Source organism: Colias eurytheme, chromosome 26 (assembly GCF_061535395.1).
Source record: "Colias eurytheme isolate Ceu_HAF_F1 chromosome 26, ilColEury1 Martin Lab GWU primary, whole genome shotgun sequence".
Classification (NCBI taxonomy): domain Eukaryota; kingdom Metazoa; phylum Arthropoda; class Insecta; order Lepidoptera; family Pieridae; genus Colias; species Colias eurytheme.
In genome coordinates this window covers 9,455,033-9,475,106 of record NC_143005.1, presented here as the reverse complement: position 1 = coordinate 9,475,106, position 20,074 = coordinate 9,455,033, and the positions used below count along the sequence as shown (strand labels likewise).

The following is a 20,074-nucleotide window of genomic DNA, read 5'->3' as shown; positions in this document are numbered from 1 at the left end:
CTTTTTATTTTTTTCTTCCAAAAAACTCAAAAGTGCAACTTGTGACTGGTACTGTTAGATTGCTCTTAATTAGGTCTATAATTGGTAAAATAAACACATTCCTCCATGGAAGCCTTTAGGAGGAATCGATTGTCAAAATACTATATTAGGGTAGTTTGAGTTACTGAACTTGATCTTTTTATTTTTTTCTTCCAAAAAACTCAAAAGTGCAACTTGTGACCGGTACAGATAGATTGCTCATAATTAGGTCTATCATTGATAAAAATACCAGATTCCACCACGGAGGCGTTTACGGGGAATTGAGTTTTATCAGGGTAGTTACGATACATGAACTTTTTATTTTTTTTCTTCCAAAAAGCTCAAAAGTGCAACTTGTGACCGGTACCGATAGATTGCTCATAATTAGGTCTATCATTGATAAAAAAACCAGATTCCACCATGGAGGCCTTTAGGAGGTATTGAATTTTATTAGGGTAGTTACGATACATGAACTTTTTAACTAACTACCCTTATAAAATTCAATTCCCCGTAAACGCCTCCATGGTGGAATCTGGTATTTTTATCAATGATAGACCTAATTATGAGCAATCTATCTGTACCGGTCACAAGTTGCACTTTTGAGCTTTTTGGAAGAAAAAAAATAAAAAGTTCATGTATCGTAACTACCCTGATAAAACTCAATTCCCCGTAAACGCCTCCGTGGTGGAATCTGGTATTTTTAGCAATGATAGACCTAATTATGAGCAATCTATCTGTACCGGTCACAAGTTGCACTTTTGAGTTTTTTGGAAGAAAAAAATAAAAAGATCAAGTTCAGTAACTCAAACTGCCCTAATATAATATTTTGACAATCGATTCCTCCTAAAGGCTTCCATGGAGGAATGTGTTTATTTTACCAATTATAGAACTAATTAAGAGCAATCTATCAGTACTGGTCACAAGTTGCACATTTGAGTTTTTTGGAAGAAAGAAATATTTTTTGATCGATTGATGTTGAAATTGTTTGAGCCAAAATCATGTTTTACTGCGTATAACTCAGAAACGGTAGGATATAGGAAAAAATGATTTAGGTACAACTTGTAGATAATTTTATGGCCTTTCAATTTTTCCTTGAAAGTTTTTCTCTAACATGTACCGTTTTTGAGATTTAAGCGAAAAATGAAAAAATGGACCCATTTCCCCCCTCCCCCCACTCCGGGGCTCCTCCTAGTGGCCCGGGGTTTTAGTATGTTTATTACCTAGGGACTCTTGACATGTTTCCGAAGAAACATCTTACGTTACTAACTCACGCACTCTAGACCCCCCTTGGAGGGACTCATTCAATGGACTATATACGCTTTTACAACAGAATTCCTCATAATATTAAAGAGTTAAGTAGTTCTAAATTTAAATCTTATATAAAAAATGTACTTGTCAAGAGAGCCTATTACAGTATTAAGGAATATATGGAAGATAAAAACCCATGGAGGGTTGTCGCGTAAAAACCACAGGACAGTTCTTTGGCATATTATGATAATATAATATTATGATATTATTACATATGTAATTTGTAAAATTGTAAATCTGACATGATTAAAAAGAGCAACTATGGAGTTTCTTGCCGATTCTTCTCCGTAGATACTGCTTTCCGAATCGGTGGTAAATGTTAAAATATGTACTTAACCCAGATGTTACTGAAACAATTTTTGTTATCATATTAAGGTGAAATTTACATATTGTGTCCATATTGCAAAAAGTTTAACTGGAAAAATAGTATAAAAATTTTATCTATTGTGGAAATCTCGGAAAATGGTGTGCTTTTAAAAGGACGGTAGTAATATGTACTACTAAGTAGGTAGACTATGATATTAATATGACAACATACATTTCACATATATTTATGTAGCAATATGAAAGTTTTCAAAACATAATTTAGGATGCAAGGTTCCATTACATTTAGGACAATAGAAATTGGCTTTCTTGTGACATTCTATACACCGAAGCTGCTTATCTCTGTACCTAATGATGTGATCTTTTCCATCAAATCCAGAGGTTTCACGGAAACTCTAGCACCTTTACGTTCCTCATTCTTATATGTTTCGAGCAGAGCAGTTCCAACACTTCTACGAATGTAGAGATAATCATAATGGCCCCCTTTTACTTATATATTTGCCAAGAATTATGTATTGCCATATCTAGTCCATGACAAGTCAAAGAAAAATACCACTTCTTGCCTCTGATAGATGTCTTGTACAAACCGATGCTCTGGTCGGATCTGTCCACCCCTCCCATTTTCTCGTACTTTTTTACGACAACTATATATTATTCTTCTGTTGTTGTGAAAATCTCTTTACCGTAGACACAGGCTGAATCGTATCAGAGTTTGATACAACAGTCACAACACTGTTATCATTCGATTTACAAAATAAATTTGTTCTGCTCTGGTCAATTGATGCTTGAATGTACCTTGTGGTGTCTTTTTCAATTCTCGAAGGCAGCAGGCAAAGGGCATTTCGCTTTTCACGTACTGTGCCAGTAGCCTTTATTCCTTGTACTCGAAGTTCATCAATGAGATGAATGGACGTAAAAAAGTTGTCAAAAAATAAATGGAATGCAGCTTTGCCGCAGTACATCGGCATACTGTAATACAACGCTTGCACCCAATCCCAGAGGCTTTTGGTATTTGTTTTGATTACCAACATCATTCGATTGTCCTTGGTATTGATCACACCAAACTATGCAACCTAACCGTGTCACTTCGACCCAAAATTCATACCCCCATCTTATCAGTTTCCCTCTTATGAATTGCTTGCATGGATGGCCGCCATAGTAGGGCACCATGGCTTCGTCGATGCTGTGATGCTCTTCAAAGAGTGCATGCGCAAAAAAGTAGTACATATTACTACTGGCCTTTTAAAAGAACGGCAATTAAAACTGCATAAATATCACAAATAAAATGTAATCTAATAGTAGGTAATATATATTTCTGATAAAACACGTTTCAAATTACTTGTATTTAAAACAAATCAAGTAATTTGTTGTAATTTATTGATAATACGTTTAACTTGATTTATCCATGGAAAATAGCAGAAATTCTAAAATTATTTAAAAATATACCACTGTTATAAAACGACACAACACTTTAATTTTCCAATTCCTACAACCGTGAGGTGCCAAATGAATATAATTTTTTTTTTCAAAAATGCCCTCATTGTTAATAATAATTTTATTTATGGTGCGTCCTTTTAAAAGAACGATAGTAACAACTGGGTTAATGACGTTTCAAAAGTGCTTCTAGAAGAAGTCTAATTGAATAAATAAATGTTTGAGTTTGAGTTTGTTTGAGTTTGAGTTTGAGTTATGTCGTTAAAATATAGTAAATATAGGACTGTTTACCTCCTTTGTGTTTTAATGTACTATTTTGTTGTTTGGGCGACGTACAGTCAGAGGTTAAATGGACAAGATGGTATTACAAGGGTTCCTTTGTGGAACTCTAAAATGAGCTTCCCTTTTGCCTTTTTAGCGAATATCATACATAGGATTAGGATATTAGAGGTTCAGAGACATACTTACAGCTTCATCATTTAACCCTGTTTATTATAATGACCTTTTATAAAGTGAAAGTCGTACTTTTAAAAAATATTTTTCGTATTAAATATTTAAGTGTCTTTAGAAATTATTCATTGACTGCTATCGCAGTAAATAAATAGTAAAAAGCAACAAGCAAGTCTTAGAGGAAACTTAATTCGTTTATTAACCCCATATTTATGTAGTGACAATGTATAAATGAAAGTTTATTTTTATGGTATGTACGTTAAACAATGACTTAAAAAAATTCGTTGGCAACAGCTATCGAAGCAAATAAACAGGCAAATAAATTGGTTTACCAGATATTTAACGGACCGTTAAATTTTTACTATTTCCTTCATAAATCTTTTTATTTCTAACAAAACAGAATCTGTTTCACTTCTATTATTTATGGTATTATTTTTGGATTGTATAATCTGTATTTATATTGTCTCTGGTGTCTGAAGATCGTTAATGTTATTTTGGATTTATGCTTCTTATCGTTTGATATATTTATTTCATTTCTTTTATACTAACCAGATATTGGTATGCTATTTATAGCTTCAACATATTTTAAGATATTTAGTAGCGTGATATTTTAATACTACAGTTTATTTTATATGGAACCAGTCGAGGGCAAGGATATATAGAGGGATAGAGCTTTATAAAGATCGAATAATTATTATTAATGATGTTAATTTTTATATTTATAGGTGTAAAATAATTAAATTTCCTACTAAAGAGACGAAGACTTCGCTAGTGAGTAGGTATGCGGGATAAAAAGTAACTAATCTAGACTTTATCTATCCAGCTGATCCGAACAGTTTTTGCGTTACATTCATGATTCACCCTAAAAAACTTTCTCCTTGATTTATTAGTATTATAGGCACAGAACAGGTAATAGCACTATCGTATTATTTAGATTTAGCTGTTGTCACTAGGCAAATAATACCTAATAGTATTAATGTATTATTAAAGGGCAGAAAACGATAATGTTGTTTCTCTTCGTATTTGGTTTTAATTTTATCTACAGAAACTAAATACGCTTTAATAAGATAAACTAATGAAATTATTGCATTGTCATCGATCCCTAATAAGTGTAAAAATTTTTAATTAAATCCTTAAAGTGGGATAAATAAGGTCTAAAGAAGTTGGTTTAAAGCATCTACAGACGCTCCGATTTGGTTGGTGCCAACCATCCGACCACGACCAAATCGGAAAGTGTAGAGAGCGGTCGGTCCGACATAATTATTATTAATATTGGTTTGACGTGGTCGGATGAGCCAGCAATACCGACCAAACCAACTTCCTATCCGATCCAACCAAATTGGAACGTTTGGAAGCTTTGTTCCGACCAAATCGGCTCATTCCATAGAGTAATATAGGTAATTGGCTCATTCACATTTGCAACGCCGCCGGTGTAGGACGTCAACATGAACGCCGAGGGAGTTACGGTCACTGAACGTGACATATTAATAAAATTACTGGAACTATATAAAGACTTTCCCTGTTTGTGGGACTTAAGTAACAAAGATTACGCAAATAGGGATGCCAGAAATCAAGCGTATTTTATTATGTTAGAAGTATTAAAAAAATTGACAGTGCGGCTACATTAAAAACCTTAAAAAATAAGTTATAAGAGCCGCATATGACTGTAATTTTCTCTATTTCTATAGTAGAATTTAGCCCATTCTCTTCGTACTATGGTCAACTGACATATTACTCTATGGTCAACTGACAGTTGGAAGGCCAACCGTCGGACAATCTGTAGCAATGTTGGAATGGTTGCCATGTCGGTTCCAATATTGTTGGCACCAACCAAATCGGAGCGTCTGTAGATGCTATTAAGGCAAACATACAAGTGAAGCGAATAAAATCGTGTTTCAAACTCAAACTTTTATTTATTCAATTAGACTTCTTTTAGAAGCACTTTCGAATTGTCATTACATATTTTAAACATTTACCACCGATTCGGAAAGCAGTATCTATGGAGAAGAACCGGCAAGAAATTCCATTATTAAAAAGAGCATTAGTTAAAAAAAATCGAGTAGCAAGTAGCAAAACATTTAAATAATCTAAAGGTGAGTTTTAAAAATAAACTACTCTAGATGTTATAAAATCCCGTGTCGTAAATATGTGTCAGGATTTGTGACATAAGCTGACAGAGGGACAATACACGGGTCTCTAAGCGATTCTACCTTCAGAGGTCACACTGGAATAGAGGTCACAACTTGCACGTTGTAAATACAATGTGTATGAAAAAAATACTAATAGTATTGTATAGCTGAAGTGTTTGTTTGTTTGATTAATCGCGCTCTTTACAGGAACCACGGGCCCGATTTGAAATTTTTTTTCACTGTTCGATAGTCAATTTATCGAGGAAGACTATAGGCTATATGATCACGCTAATGCGGGCTACTCACATACCAGCAGCAGATGCAATTAGACAAGACAATTAATAGGAGCGCAGCAATGCGAGTAAAACCGCATGGCAGAGCTACCAACCTATATTTTACTTTTACAATATTTGAATAGATTTGAAGGTAATGTTCCCCTGTGGTCTCGGAGGATATAATTCTTTGCATTATTATGCCTAGTTTTATAATAATGTTTTAAAGAAGCTCCTACAAGTATCTCTAGGGATACCTATTTCGTATGGAATTAAGTGAATTTCGTTGTAATGAATTACTTATCATACACCGGAGAGGTTTATAAGGTTCCATTTAATATTTGAGAAACAAATTTCAAATAGTCTTTTTCACTTTATTGTTCTTTACTTTCATATGTTCTATTTATTTGATTTTGATGAAAGTTTATAAAAAAGGTTATTGTTAAAAAAACGTAATCCTGAAGATTATAAGGAAATATGTAGTTGCCATTGTTAATAAATACTTTGTGTTTTTAATGAATAAATGTTAATTACCATATTATCAAAGATGAAAAGATAAATTAAAGCTATTTTTGATACACTATTTTTTATTATAAATAGGTACATAAATTAATTCACTGCGAAGTATCATAACTTTAATCTGTATCATACAAGGCTATCAAATTGATTGATGTACTATAACGTTATCAGCGATTTTCGCGTTCCTGTTATACCGTATTCGGATTATGGCGTCATCGAGTTTTTATTGGGCCATATCAATGTGAAACGTATGAGGAAAATGAAGTAACATATTACATAGTTTCATATAATATGGGAAATATGAACGATTTCACAGGGACTACTGAACCTATATCCTTAAAAGTGCTATAGTTTTTCAGAAAGGGAGAGAGAGATTATAGCAAAAGATCATAGGTACTTTTCCTATAATTATTATTCGTTATTTATAGCAAATCCTTAAAAAAAATAGATCCCCACCTTTAGGTACCATATCTAGTAGTGATCATAAGATAAAGCAAACAAGCGTGTTTGCTTTACATATTTTTAATTTTTGTGTCCACCACGTGGACTTCTTTGATTTACTGATTTAAATCACGATGTCACCAAGACATCTTTATAGTAATTTTGATGCGATTCTATGTTTTCATGTTTATTGAAAAATTAATTAAACAATCAAGTGATCACTGATTGTTACCCTACTGCCATTTGTACTCAACTAACTAGCTCGATTCAATTCCCCAACCTTGGCATAATACAACAGCTTCAGCTTCATAACGAAACATTCCCAGAAACGTCACATTTATCAGAATTTACTAACAAAAGTCCACAGAGCTTTATTGTGCAAGTGCTGAATGTTGGGGGAAAGTTACGAGTCCCGCTGTGTCCCTTATCCCTTTTAATTCCTGCACTTTGCGATTTGAGAGCACGTGTAACAGAAACACGTGGACTGTATTATACTGCCATTTTTAAAAGATGTGTGGATAAATAATGGTGTTAATTTGAATCACAAACATGGAAAAATGGAAACTCGGGAGTTTCACCACAACTTAATATTGGTAAGGCTTAGCATATAAAATATAGCCTATGTCACAGAGGAATAATATTTAATTTTAGTTTTAGTTTTGACTTGTGTGGAATTATAAAAAATTGCCTACAGAGTTTTAAATAGTTTACTAAGGTACTGAAATGCCATTAATTAACCTGCCATTAATTAACCTTAAAACGTAAAAAAAATCAATATTATGTATTGAATAGTTACGCTACAAATGCAGTGAATATAATACTGTTTCTCAATTTTCATGCAATCTACATTTTATGTATAATCAATTTCTTCTTATTTATCGCTCTTTTATTTTATATAAAACTTGCAGAACAGTTTTGAAACTTTTCGTAAGAAATTTAAAAATATCCAGGCTTGAGTTAACTTTAAATAGCCTTTGGCTCTTGTATAACGTGAACTAATTTTAACTTAAGGGTGCGTATTAAAATTAAATTACCAATCTTCTATTAGATGATACGTGTAATATTCAAGACCAAATCTAAAAAATAAAATATATATCAAACTAGATGATATGTTCAACGATTCTGTTTAATCAAAAACATAAAATATTAAAATTGACTCGATAAAAAAAAATCACCAAGTTAGCTCTAATTTTCACACTTTTACGTTTTCTACTTGACATGGTAATACTTATTATGATTTTTTTTTCCATAAACAATTATATTAAAACATTTGCAAGATATTTGTCAGAGCATTTTGTGTAATTACTTTTAGTATTACTTTTAATATTTTATATTTTTGATTAAACAGAATCGTTGAACATAATATCATCTAGTTTGATATATATTTTATTTTTTAGATTTGGTCTTGAATATTACACGTATCATCTAATAGAAGATTGGTAATTTTGCTTTATACGCACCCTTAACAATACTTTGTAGAAGAAAATAAAATATTATATGTCTAGGTAATATTATATCGCTACAACTTCCAGTTTAATATTTTGGAAGCGCGTTCCATCTTAGACCACATCTCAGCTTAACATCAGGCGAGATTGTGGTCAAGCTCTTCCCTATTACCAATAAAAAAAAGATGCATTATAAATCATAGATATAACATACTTACCTCTAGATACTTAAATTTTGTTTTATGGAAAGTACGTAAACATAAACAACTGAAAAGCATACCTACATCTACATATATTCATATACATTTTTGTAGACGATTGATATAATATATCTATTATTTTATAATTTATTACAGAATATTTTTCAGATAAATTACAGTTTTTGCCTAAAAGCTACGTTACATTTTTTAAACATACAGCGTAAAGCGTGTCAAGTAATAAATCTGTATAATTTAATCATTTTCATATAAATTCGTTGCGAAATCCTTTTGGTGCTCGTCAAACGAATTTCCATATAGATGAAAGTGCTTGTGCCTAAAAGGCCTAAGGTGAAGAGTAGGCCAAAGTCAACAGTACTATGGCCTATAGGGCACCTAATACGCTTAGTTTACTACGTAATTATAAATAATCTAGTAACTATTGGAACCTAAATTAAAAATAATTGTGACCTTGCTATTAAAACCTATATCTAGGTATACAAGAAAAATGAATCTACAAATGTCTCGAGAACCCCTCGACCGTAGTATATTATTATTAGTCTGTGCCTCGACCTATTCCGTTACTTTTTTAACATTTTTGTAATGCCATAAAGGAGTTTCTTATGGAGAGATAACACGAAATAATTTGGAAAATCGAAAAGTGCACGCCTCATATTTTTTTTTTAATAAATATTTATTAATTATTATTTTTGTTTATTTAATAACAATTAAACCACATCGAATCAGACCCTGAAAAATGAAAGGGTTCAATTCCTGAGCATACTCAAGCGTAAGAGAAAAAAAAAGACTCGATTAGTAAAGTATTTCGGTCGCTATCGTGTTAACAAGAAAAAGGATCCGCACATACAGACACACGGACGTCCAAGACAGAACTTTTTTAAACTGTTTTTTAACTAGTTTAAATAACAAAAATGACATCAAAAATATCATGAACGTTAAAAATAGTGTTTTTTCTTAATATGTGTGGGTATGTATTATCTTACAAGTGCAATGTATGATACATAAAGACATTTTAAGTTTGAAAAATCAGATGTTTTGCGCGAAGTGACAGCTGTAGTACCCACCTCAACGCTTCGCTTATGAGGCGTGCAAAAGGGGTTATAGGGCAGAACAACATTTTCCGGGGCAGCTAGTTATTAAAACTTAATGCTGACTTTACTTGACAAATACTCATTAAAATAATTAATAAAATGTAACATAGGTACTAATATTTACTAGTTTGGTTTTGACAGGAATAAGTAGGAATGATTATATCATATACACATATTTTTAATTTTATATAAAAAACAACAAAATTATGATAGCTATTATTCTAATATCCCTTTAGCCAAAATAATCTTACTATCTGTTATATTGGATTTATATTGTTTTACCAATCAATCCTCCGATATTCGTTCGTTATATCATGGAAAAAATTCCATTCCAAATATCATATTTACAGAAGTAGTTCAAGCAATTTCCACACAAGCCGGTGAAGTTTGAGGATTTAATTGAAAAATAATACTTTCCCGCTTAACGGACGGAGGCGGAATTGCCGCCATAGTTTTCGACTGTTTAGTTTTCATAAAACGAGTTGCGTTCGTTGTTACGTGTGCAATTCAGTTGCTGTTTCGAATATGTAGGTGGGCTGTTTGAGCGTCTTTTTGTGCAGGTTCTAATAATATTTCAACCTTCTAATCACTGTGATATTAACTAATGGTCTAAGACCCGGTCTTAAATAAATATAATATCCTATCCCATCAAATCTTTTAAATTTTGACGAAACAATTTTTAATCGGCTGTTACGAATTTATGAAACAACCTCTGTCATATTATATATGCCTGCTGCATTTATTTTTCATGATTTATTTTTGGCTGCACGCATATAAAAAAATATTTTCCTAATACCGGATTTTAGGCTAATGATGACAGCTTATAGCTACTTACTTTTTTTTAATGATTGTATTGATTAATGATGAATGTTATAAATAACCATTCTTGTATTATAAACGCTGGCTGTGCCTGCTATATGGAAACATATTAATTTATTATTATATTATAGGCTTCTCCGTGAAATGAGAATGAAAATAGTTGTTTATTTCATTTATAATTATTAATATTTGTAAGATGGGGTAAAAGATAAGATATGAGATTAGAGATTGAGATATATTTCTTTAATATATTGGGATTAGATGAGATTGAGTTTTATGACGCACCGGGCGGAGCTCCACTCCGCCCGGTGCGGAATCCGAATGCGAACTGAACTGTGTGTTAAAACTTAAAATAATAATTAATACAATATAATAAAATATGCACCATCGACGCATTGCATTCCGGGAACATGTACCTATTGTCTGTACGATTAGGTAATCGTACATGTTCCCGGGGGAGAAAAAGGTGAAGGTTAGTAACTTGATGAAAGATGAACTTAAAACTAACAAGGTGATATTACAATTTTGTGTTTATTTACTAAATGATTGTGTTAGTTATGATTACAAGATGAAGATACAATAATTATAAGATTAAGATACATTTGTTCTTTACGATAGGGTTACAAGATTAAGTTACAATTGTTTTTTTTTATAATAGCGTTACAGAGATTCACTTAAGTTGGAAGCACTCGAAAGATCTTGTTTATTTACGCGCACATCACACTCACTATTTCACTAACACTTATCACATAATCACTTTTCACTGGGGTTGGAGGCGGCCGGGCGGGGACCGCGACACTGGTCGCAGCCTCCACCGCCGGCTCTGCTGAAGCTCGTCGACGAAGCAATTGTTTCCAAAACGTTATTATTTCCACAAACAACCACAACAACCAGGATTCCAATTAACATATACTCATACAGCTCCCATATCAAACGAATCACTCATAAATAAAATGTTATTATAATATTCCAATTCGCCGAACTCGTGCTCAAGATGTAATATTATAGCGCCGCATTGTGTTTAAATGTGCTCTTATCATGGGACATATTGTTTCGAGATTCGAATTCCATGTTTTCGAGGTTTTAATTTCTTCCTTATCATAGTCGGTAGATTCATTAATAGTATTTATATTTGTAGATAACAGTGATAGCTTAAAAATACATACCTAGATCGTTTCTTAGTAACATAATTATAATCATCACATTATTTTATAATGTAATCTCATCTTGTAAAGGGATCAAAGATTTTCGATATTTCGGACAAAAATTGTCGCTTTGTAGGATTTGAGATCAATTCCGCCGTAAGCCCGTACTTAAATTGGCGCAATCTAAAAATTAGGGTTTGAAGGTCTTGTTGCATATTAGGCGCTCCATACATGAGATCATTAAGGGTTTATTCATTTAAGGTTTTCTAGGATGCTTCGAACACAACTCGCAAGGTTATATTTGATGACTCTGCGCGTAAGGTGCGCGGTAGGTGGCCACTGGGCCTTAAGTCGGCGTGCGACACACAGGGTATCGTATGTCTGAGTTCTTTGTATTCCGATATGAATAGCTTATACTCGCGTGCTAATTGATGTTGTTTTATTATTAATTTGTTTTCTAATTGCTTAAATTAGGCGATACATTTAAGATTTTGACGCACCTAATTTTTCTTCAAAATTTTCTTTTCTGGTAAGGTCTTCCTGAGATAGATTTAAAGTAAGATTTAGAGTAAGGTACATCCTTCATTTCCCATAACTGCTGGATGTTGCTATTTAAATTAAGATTACATTGATATATTCATTTTTACGGGGTATTTTTTAAAGTTGAGATTTGTGAGCACTGATCTAGAAGCGCTCTCGTGTTAAGGTGAGATCCATCTGATACCTTGATAATTGCAGTAGCGGGTAATAGGTATTTCCCTGGGGTCACCTGGAGTGGATACTAATGTGTTCATATTTTCTTGTTGCTGGCGTAAAGGTTTCGAATGAGCCCCATGTAACCTTGAACGTGAGGCTTCCGGTGTCATATTCTGTGACGCGAAACATTCATGTAAAAGGGTATTATGATTTTTATTACATTGCTTACACAATATCTGTGAAAAGCATTTCATTCCATCGTGGTAATGTAGGCAGTTGAGGCAAAGTTTCATGTTTTCAACCGTTTTTCTTCGCTCATAAGGATGCATTTGTAATAACGTCGGACATGTATAAAGGCGATGTTCGCTGGAATTGCATATCGGACACCGCTTGCGTTTTACATTTGTTATATTATTGGAATAAGTTCGTTGCGAAATAGCTTGCTTTGTACAATTTGGATTATTGTAACTTTGTTTAAATTTATTATTATAATTTTTAGGAAAGGATGATTGATTATTATAGTTTCTTAAATGTGTATGCTGATTTGATGGCTGATTAAATGCTTTTGTAGTGTAGCTTTCATGCTTTTTTCGTGAGGTCTCTAGCGTCATAAACTTGGTTTCTAAATACTGTAAAAAGTCTTGCAATACAGGTATTTCTCTGGGCGACTTTAAAGATTGCATATAATCATTGTATGTTTCTGTGTCTAACTTTTGAGATAATATACAAACAAGAAAAGGGTCCCAAGATGACACGTTAATTCCAAGGTTTTCAATTGCATTAATGCTCTCATATGTTACATCATGAATCCGTTTAATATGTTGATACGACTGATATTGAATATTAGGGATATTTAAGAGATTATTAAGATGAGATGTAAAGATTAATCGCTTATTATCGTAACGATGACTGAGGATATTCCAAGATATGAGATAATTGTCGGAGCTGATTTGGAGATGTTGTATCATTTTTTCAGGCTCGCCCTTAACTTTACTCTTAAGAAACTGTAACTTTTGTGCATTAGATAGTGACGGATTATTGTGAATAGTTTCCGTAAATAGATCTTTAAAGGAAACCCATTGCATGTAATTTCCTTCGAATGTAGGCAGCTCTACTTTTGGGGTTGATTTTTCTATATGAGATAGAGAATACATCTTTTTATTAATATCTGTTTTTAACTTATAGTAATGTTTTTCATAATTAGTAAATTGTTCTTCATATTCAGCGTTCGTTCCGCTCAATTCATTTTCTAATTCCCAATGCAAGGTATCAATTGCCGACCAGCGGATTTGCAAGGACTTTAGGATATCCTCAAATTCCCACTTTTCCGATATAAGATCAAGATTTATGTTTGAAACAGTTCGCAAAAAAGCCTTAAAATTAGTTGTTTGTTTTTTCATAAGCTCTTCCGTTTTATTCATATTAGAGATATTGTTGGGAGGTTTTTCTTGATATTCATGAGAGGTTGACGGGGTTTGAAAGGTTGGAGGTTGTAATTCAGGGTTTTCTAAAGATTTATAATTTTGCAAGGCTGTCTTTATGTTATTGTATTTTTTCTTAATTTGATCATATCTATTGAATGCAAAATACTCATGAGAGTGGTCGTTAAAAGATAGAAGTATCATATGGTTGTTGTGGAAGTCTACAAAATATTGTTCTAGCGTTTCTAGTCTTCGTCGTATATAATCGGAAGTCTTTCGCTCCGCTCCATCCTTTTTAAAGTTTATATGTAGCTTATCCAATGCATCTATTAATTGCTCTTGGGTAGCTAAAATATCCTCCATCGACATGTTTCAAAATAAGAGATAAAATAAGAAACCTTACTTGGTTAGCTTCAAGTTACGCTTACGCCGCGCCGAGATGTGAATTATTCCGTCGATGTGTAGAGATGCGATGCCTTTCCAGGGCACCAATGTTGAGATATGAAGATGTGTGGTGCCTTCCTAAAGCACCGAGGTTGAGGTGTGGTGTCTCCCCAAGACACCAAGGTAGAGATGTGAAGATATGTGTGGTGCCTTCCCAAAGCACCGAGGTCGCTATGTGATCACGAACCAGAACCACGCACACAAACACAGCACAAAATTTATGCACACTTTTTTGTCCCGGTCCCGCAATTCACCGTTTGCTCGAAGGACCAATGTAAGATGGGGGAGGTTTTGGGGATAAAATATAAGATATGAGATTCAAGATTGAGATTTAGATATATTTATTTTTAACTGTAATGGGATGAGATGGTGAAGCTCCGCCCGGTACGGAGTCCGAATGCGAACTGAACTGTGTGTTAAAACTTAAAATAATAATTAATACAATATAATAAAATATGCACCATCGACGCATTGCATTCCGGGAACATGTACCTATTGTCTGTACGATTAGGTAATCGTACAATATTAATGTAACGCATAATTGAGTACTGTCCGTAGGTATTTATTTAGCAAGCCTTGTATATTCCAAAAATGCTTAAGACCAGTCTCACTTTTATATGTACGAAACAATGAAAGCTTGGATCGTGACGTGAAATTAGTATTATTTCAAAGTTATAAAAAACATAAACAAATAGCAAATCCTACTTCTTATCTTCTTATATATAAAAATGAATCGCAAAATGTGTTGGTAAGCGCATAACTCGAGAACGGCTGAACCGATTTCGATAATTCTTTTTTTATTATATTCCTTGAAGTACGAGGATGGTTCTTATGTAGAGAAAACGTAAACATGTACCACGGGCGAAGCCGGGGCGGACCGCTAGTTTATAATATAAATACGAAAATTTGTTTGAACTAAGATACTTTGTTATTTCAAGAAAAACATCTGCCAGCTTTCGCTAAGTTTAAATACATCTTAGATATAGGTAAGATACTTTTTCCAAGTTACAACTTACAAGCATCAGATTACAAGGAAACTTAGGTAATAATAATTGTAATTAAATTCTCAACAAATCATACGCTTCGCTCACAACATATTAAAAACTCGATATTACACGAGGACTTCACTTCAGAGTTACGAATGCTCAAAGCGTATGTTCCAACTTGTTAGTTTTCTCTACTGTGCACTAGATATGAGCACTATGTATTTAATCTGCTTTGACGTTAAATTTTTACTTATTTGACCCTCTTTGACCTAGTTATCTACCTCCTGCGATACTTTAATCTAATATAGATTAAAAATTAAATAAACCCTACAAGAAATGCTTCTCACACTAAAAATATATTAGTTTTTCCATGCGATCTGTAATATAGAAATTCTTTTATAGAGGTGTAAATTTTTGTACCTACCATTGAGATAATATTACTTACGTATGGAGGAGACACAACGAACAAAATCTGTGCGCCATTTTTTTTTGCTCTAAGTTTTAAAAATTATTATCTAGTTAGGTACTTAACGATGAAAGTTATTCCTTTGCACTTTTCCGTATTATTTGTATTATTTGTGCAATATCGTAACACACACGAAGGCATATTTGATGCGTTTGACTTTAAAACCATTAAAAAAAACCGAACATAAGTGATGTAGGCGATGTCGTCTCCATATTAATATTATATCAATGGTACCTACATATTTAATTTTACGTACCTACTTAATACTTATATTATTAGATATCGTAATAAAAATCTGTCTTACACCTATATAAATGTTTTATTTCTAAGGGCATAACAATTTTATGAAAGAAAAAAGTGTGTATCAAAAGAACTATAGTAAGAAGGGAAAAATACCTCATTGCTTTTCGTAATCGTACTGAAAGAAATAGTAAATGTGATGATTTCGGATTATATTGAGAAAAAATAACTTGATGTTGTCTCTGGTGATTTAAGAAACAACTTTTTTCTGTCTACCCGCAAAGAAAATTATATCGAAGTTTGAAATGCTTTGTTGAAAAAGTAAAAAATGTATTTAAAATCAGTATTTATTAGTACTTAAACTAAACTTTCAGATAAAATAAAACACATTTTCTTTAAGCTTACTAACCATATACGAGCAAAATAAGATTTTTAATTTGATTTGAATAGAATAATTTATAGATAGAAACAAATAAACAATATTATGTAAATAAAATAAATAGTTATGAGAAATAGCTAATGGGATTCCCATGTTTCATCTTTACATTTAATAGCCTGAAGTTATGAATGAATAGACTTTATAATGACGTACCTAGAGTTTTGATACATCATACGTAATCTTCTTATATATAAAAATGAATCGCAAAATGTGTTGGTAAGCGCATAACTCGAGAACGGCTGAACCGATTTCGATAATTCTTTTTTTATTATATTCCTTGAAGTACGAGGATGGTTTTTATGTAGAGAAAAGATGTGTTTTTTGTACCACGGGCGAAGCCGGGGCGGACCGCTAGTTCTTAAATGAAATTGAAATAAAGATTTTTTTATCTCTTTATGACAAAGATAACATATCTGTTATTTTTATTATGTTAAATTAAATTGTAATATTACGTGATTTTATAAGAGCCACTATTCAGTTTCATGCCGGTTCTTCTCCATAGATACTGCTATCCGAATCGGTGGTAAATTTAAAAAATATGACTATTCATAAGTGCTTCTAGAAGAAGTCTAATTGAATAAATAAATGTTTGAGTTTGAATTTACTTGTGACAGCCATGAATAAAAAAATATTTATGTTATTCTATAATCTATTTGCAAACAAAACTTCAGCAGCTTTAGCGAGAAACAGCAATAAACAGCTTGAAATTCACAAACTTTAGGATTTGTTCTATTTGCGAGATAAATATGTTGCGTTATTGAAAACTCACTAAGTAGAGTTAAAACTTTTCAACAACTTTGTACACTGGGTTCCTAACTTTATTCATGGATTAAATATTTAAGCCGTGATAATCCATATTTACGTACATTGAATAAGAAGTTTATTATTAGAAAAATCTAAACAAAGAACATACTCATTGAAACATATATGTAATTTTTACATTTTACAAAATAGCTTTTTGAATGTATTCATACAAAAATACCTCGTATATCAAAAACCTTCGATGCGTTTATAAGTTCTGATGGATTCAACACATCAAGAGTTAGACAAGGACATCTTGGTAACTATAATGAACCCAAAAGCATTGAATTATTACACTTTTCTGTCACTAGTGGCATAAACAAACTTTTATACTTACTCTTGCTTACTACACAAATACATTATGTGATTGTTTTGACTAGTAAATATATGTCGTCTATAACAATCTATAACCTCTCTACACGATATAAATACCAGGTTAAAATGCTAAAGCTTTTTTTTATTTCAGGAAAGCGAGTGTTGTATTATATGAATAGTTGTGGATATGCTTTTAAGAGCGTTTACCTCAACGCAGTCAGTTTTAAACTGAACGAACTGTTTTGTTCAGAAATTTCGGCTTTAATTCAAAACTATTGTATTATTTTGATACATTATCAACATAGCGTATCTACTTAAAGTTTGGAATATCTGAAGCTCTCTTTGAGTTTTATACTATGTACCTACTATTTTCTGTACTGCATATTTTCTGTATGTAAATAGGCATAAAATATTATGTTATGTTACGTTAAATTCGTTAGAAAAAACTGTGACAGAGTTATTTTCGCATTTATAATATTATTAGAAGTGCACGATTTTAAATTAATTAGAAATAGTATTTTTAATTAACGTTATTCATGACTTCAATTTTATAATCTGCATTAAAATTATAAGCAAATGAAGCAATATCTCACAAAGTACGTGCTTAGGTAGAATAAATAAGAATTAATAATACCTATTATATAAGATGTATTCGTTAGTCATCGTAAATAAATTGTTGGACAGAGCCGAGCGGAATAAATTACTCGGAGGGGTTTAATCTAACCCGCTTTTAACACTTCTTTTAAAAAGAGCAAGTGTTTGGAATACTAATAAATGTTAAAATAAAATATATCCACATATATTTTTCTATCCTCACGAAAAAGGGTTGAAATACTCTGTTTTATTCAGTAGATACAATTCGTTAGGTGTCTGGCTCATAAACTATAAAATTCAGCATTACGAATCGGTGGTAAATGTTAAAAATATGTTACGATTCAAAAGTGCTTCTAGAAGAAGTCTAAATGAATAAATATTAAATAAACGAGTTCGTGTTTCAAATAAGAATCATATAACGAAGTAACAGTGACGAATTGTACAATGCCTTCTTTGAAAACATTTTATTCTTTTCATTAAATATAAATGTGTAATCCATACTAATATTATAAATGCGAAAGTAACTCTGTCTGTCTGTCTGTTACTCAATCATGCCTTAACTTCTGAACCAATTTGCATGAAATTTGGTATAGAGATATTTTGATACCCGAGAAAGGACATAGGATAGGTTTTATCCCGGAAATCCTGCTGGAACGGGTTTTTCTTTGAAAACGCGGGCGAAGTCGCGGGCGGAAAGCTAGTTTACAATAATCTAGCAAATAAGTAGTTCATAAAGTTCACGAAGTTGCTTTCCAATTTTTTATCCATCAAAGGACAAATATAATTTAATAAACTCTCACAGCCTTTGATGTGACAAAACTTGGAGCTTTTATTCAAAGGCTGTTACAGAAAGGTTAATAAATTATTGCTTTTATTTTTAACCAGTTTCATTTAATGCGATATTTGCCGCTCTGTTTGTCGTTTCAAATGTTTGTAAAAATTCAATTTACATTTACTTACTGAATTTTTACAAGCTCTTCAGTACGTTTGTTCATTTGCTGGGAAATTTGAGAATTTTGATATTACATATATTAAAAAAAAAAGACGTGTGGCACTCGGGGACTGCCGCGGTAAAGCTATTGCATGCATGCCTTCAAGCCACCCCTCCAAGCCCGTCGAAGTGGGGAGCGTGAGGTTTTTTCGTTACGGAATTTCTCGATTCGGTCCCCGCGTTCAAGGCCCGCGATAGAAGCTATGCAATAGCTTAATTAAAATATCGAGTTGTAAATGTGAATATTAATACTTCGAGAAGCTCGTTTTCTTATTATATTTGTGCTGAATTCATGATGTTAATTCTACTCTTGTTACACGTTATGGCACACTTATTAATTTTAATTGTATAGTATTATATTATTTTATACTATACAAACAAAATAATTCTAATATCAAACGATCTATGCAAAATATAAAAATTTATTAAGCTTGCATAAAAAATTATGGTCCTTATATTTTCAAATAATGTTTCCAAAGTCAGAGCTTATTTCGCTTTTCGAATATAACTTGAGGCTTTATAGAGCTTTACGGAGTCAAGTTTTCACAGCGGATATCGATAATGACGTCATCATTGGTGACTTACGGTTATGTTATGTATTATGTATTAATGTGAAGGTAGAAAGGTGTATAATTTGTTACAGTTTGAATTATATTTTTGAAAAATTATATTCTTAGTAACGTTTGTTGCATCTAGATTTTAATAAAAAATTAACTATGAATCGTCTCTCACAAGTATTAGGATATGTTAGAAGTAGAGTCTGATTCTTAAGAAATAATAATGCGATAAGGACATGTTTCTTCTACTTAAAAAGTTAACTTTTTTTAGTATTTATCAATATTACACTTCTGCTACCCAAATATAAGAACTACTGGAAATAATGAAATTTTTTGTTCACAGGGCATCATACGTGTCTGTACTAACTATAGTAGCGTTCACGCTCGAGCGCTACCTGGCTATCTGCCACCCGCTACACATCTACGCCGTAGCGGGCTTGCGGCGAGCGCTACGGATCGTGTTGGCTCTGTGGGCGCTCTCCCAGCAAGCACATAAATTGTATATTAACCA

The 20,074-nt window shown here is 32.5% G+C and overlaps 1 protein-coding gene across 2 annotated transcripts in view; it reads left to right on the top strand.

The window, feature by feature from the left end:
* Positions 1-20,074, top strand: part of LOC149897351 (neuropeptides capa receptor-like) — an 82,227-nt gene that overhangs the window by 43,992 nt on the left and 18,161 nt on the right. For both annotated transcript variants that reach the window (XM_090116667.1, XM_090116666.1), the window contains exon 3: positions 19,907-20,041. In XM_090116667.1, coding sequence (XP_089972793.1) covers positions 19,907-20,041 — 135 coding nt within the window. The remainder of the gene's footprint in view (positions 1-19,906; positions 20,042-20,074) is intronic.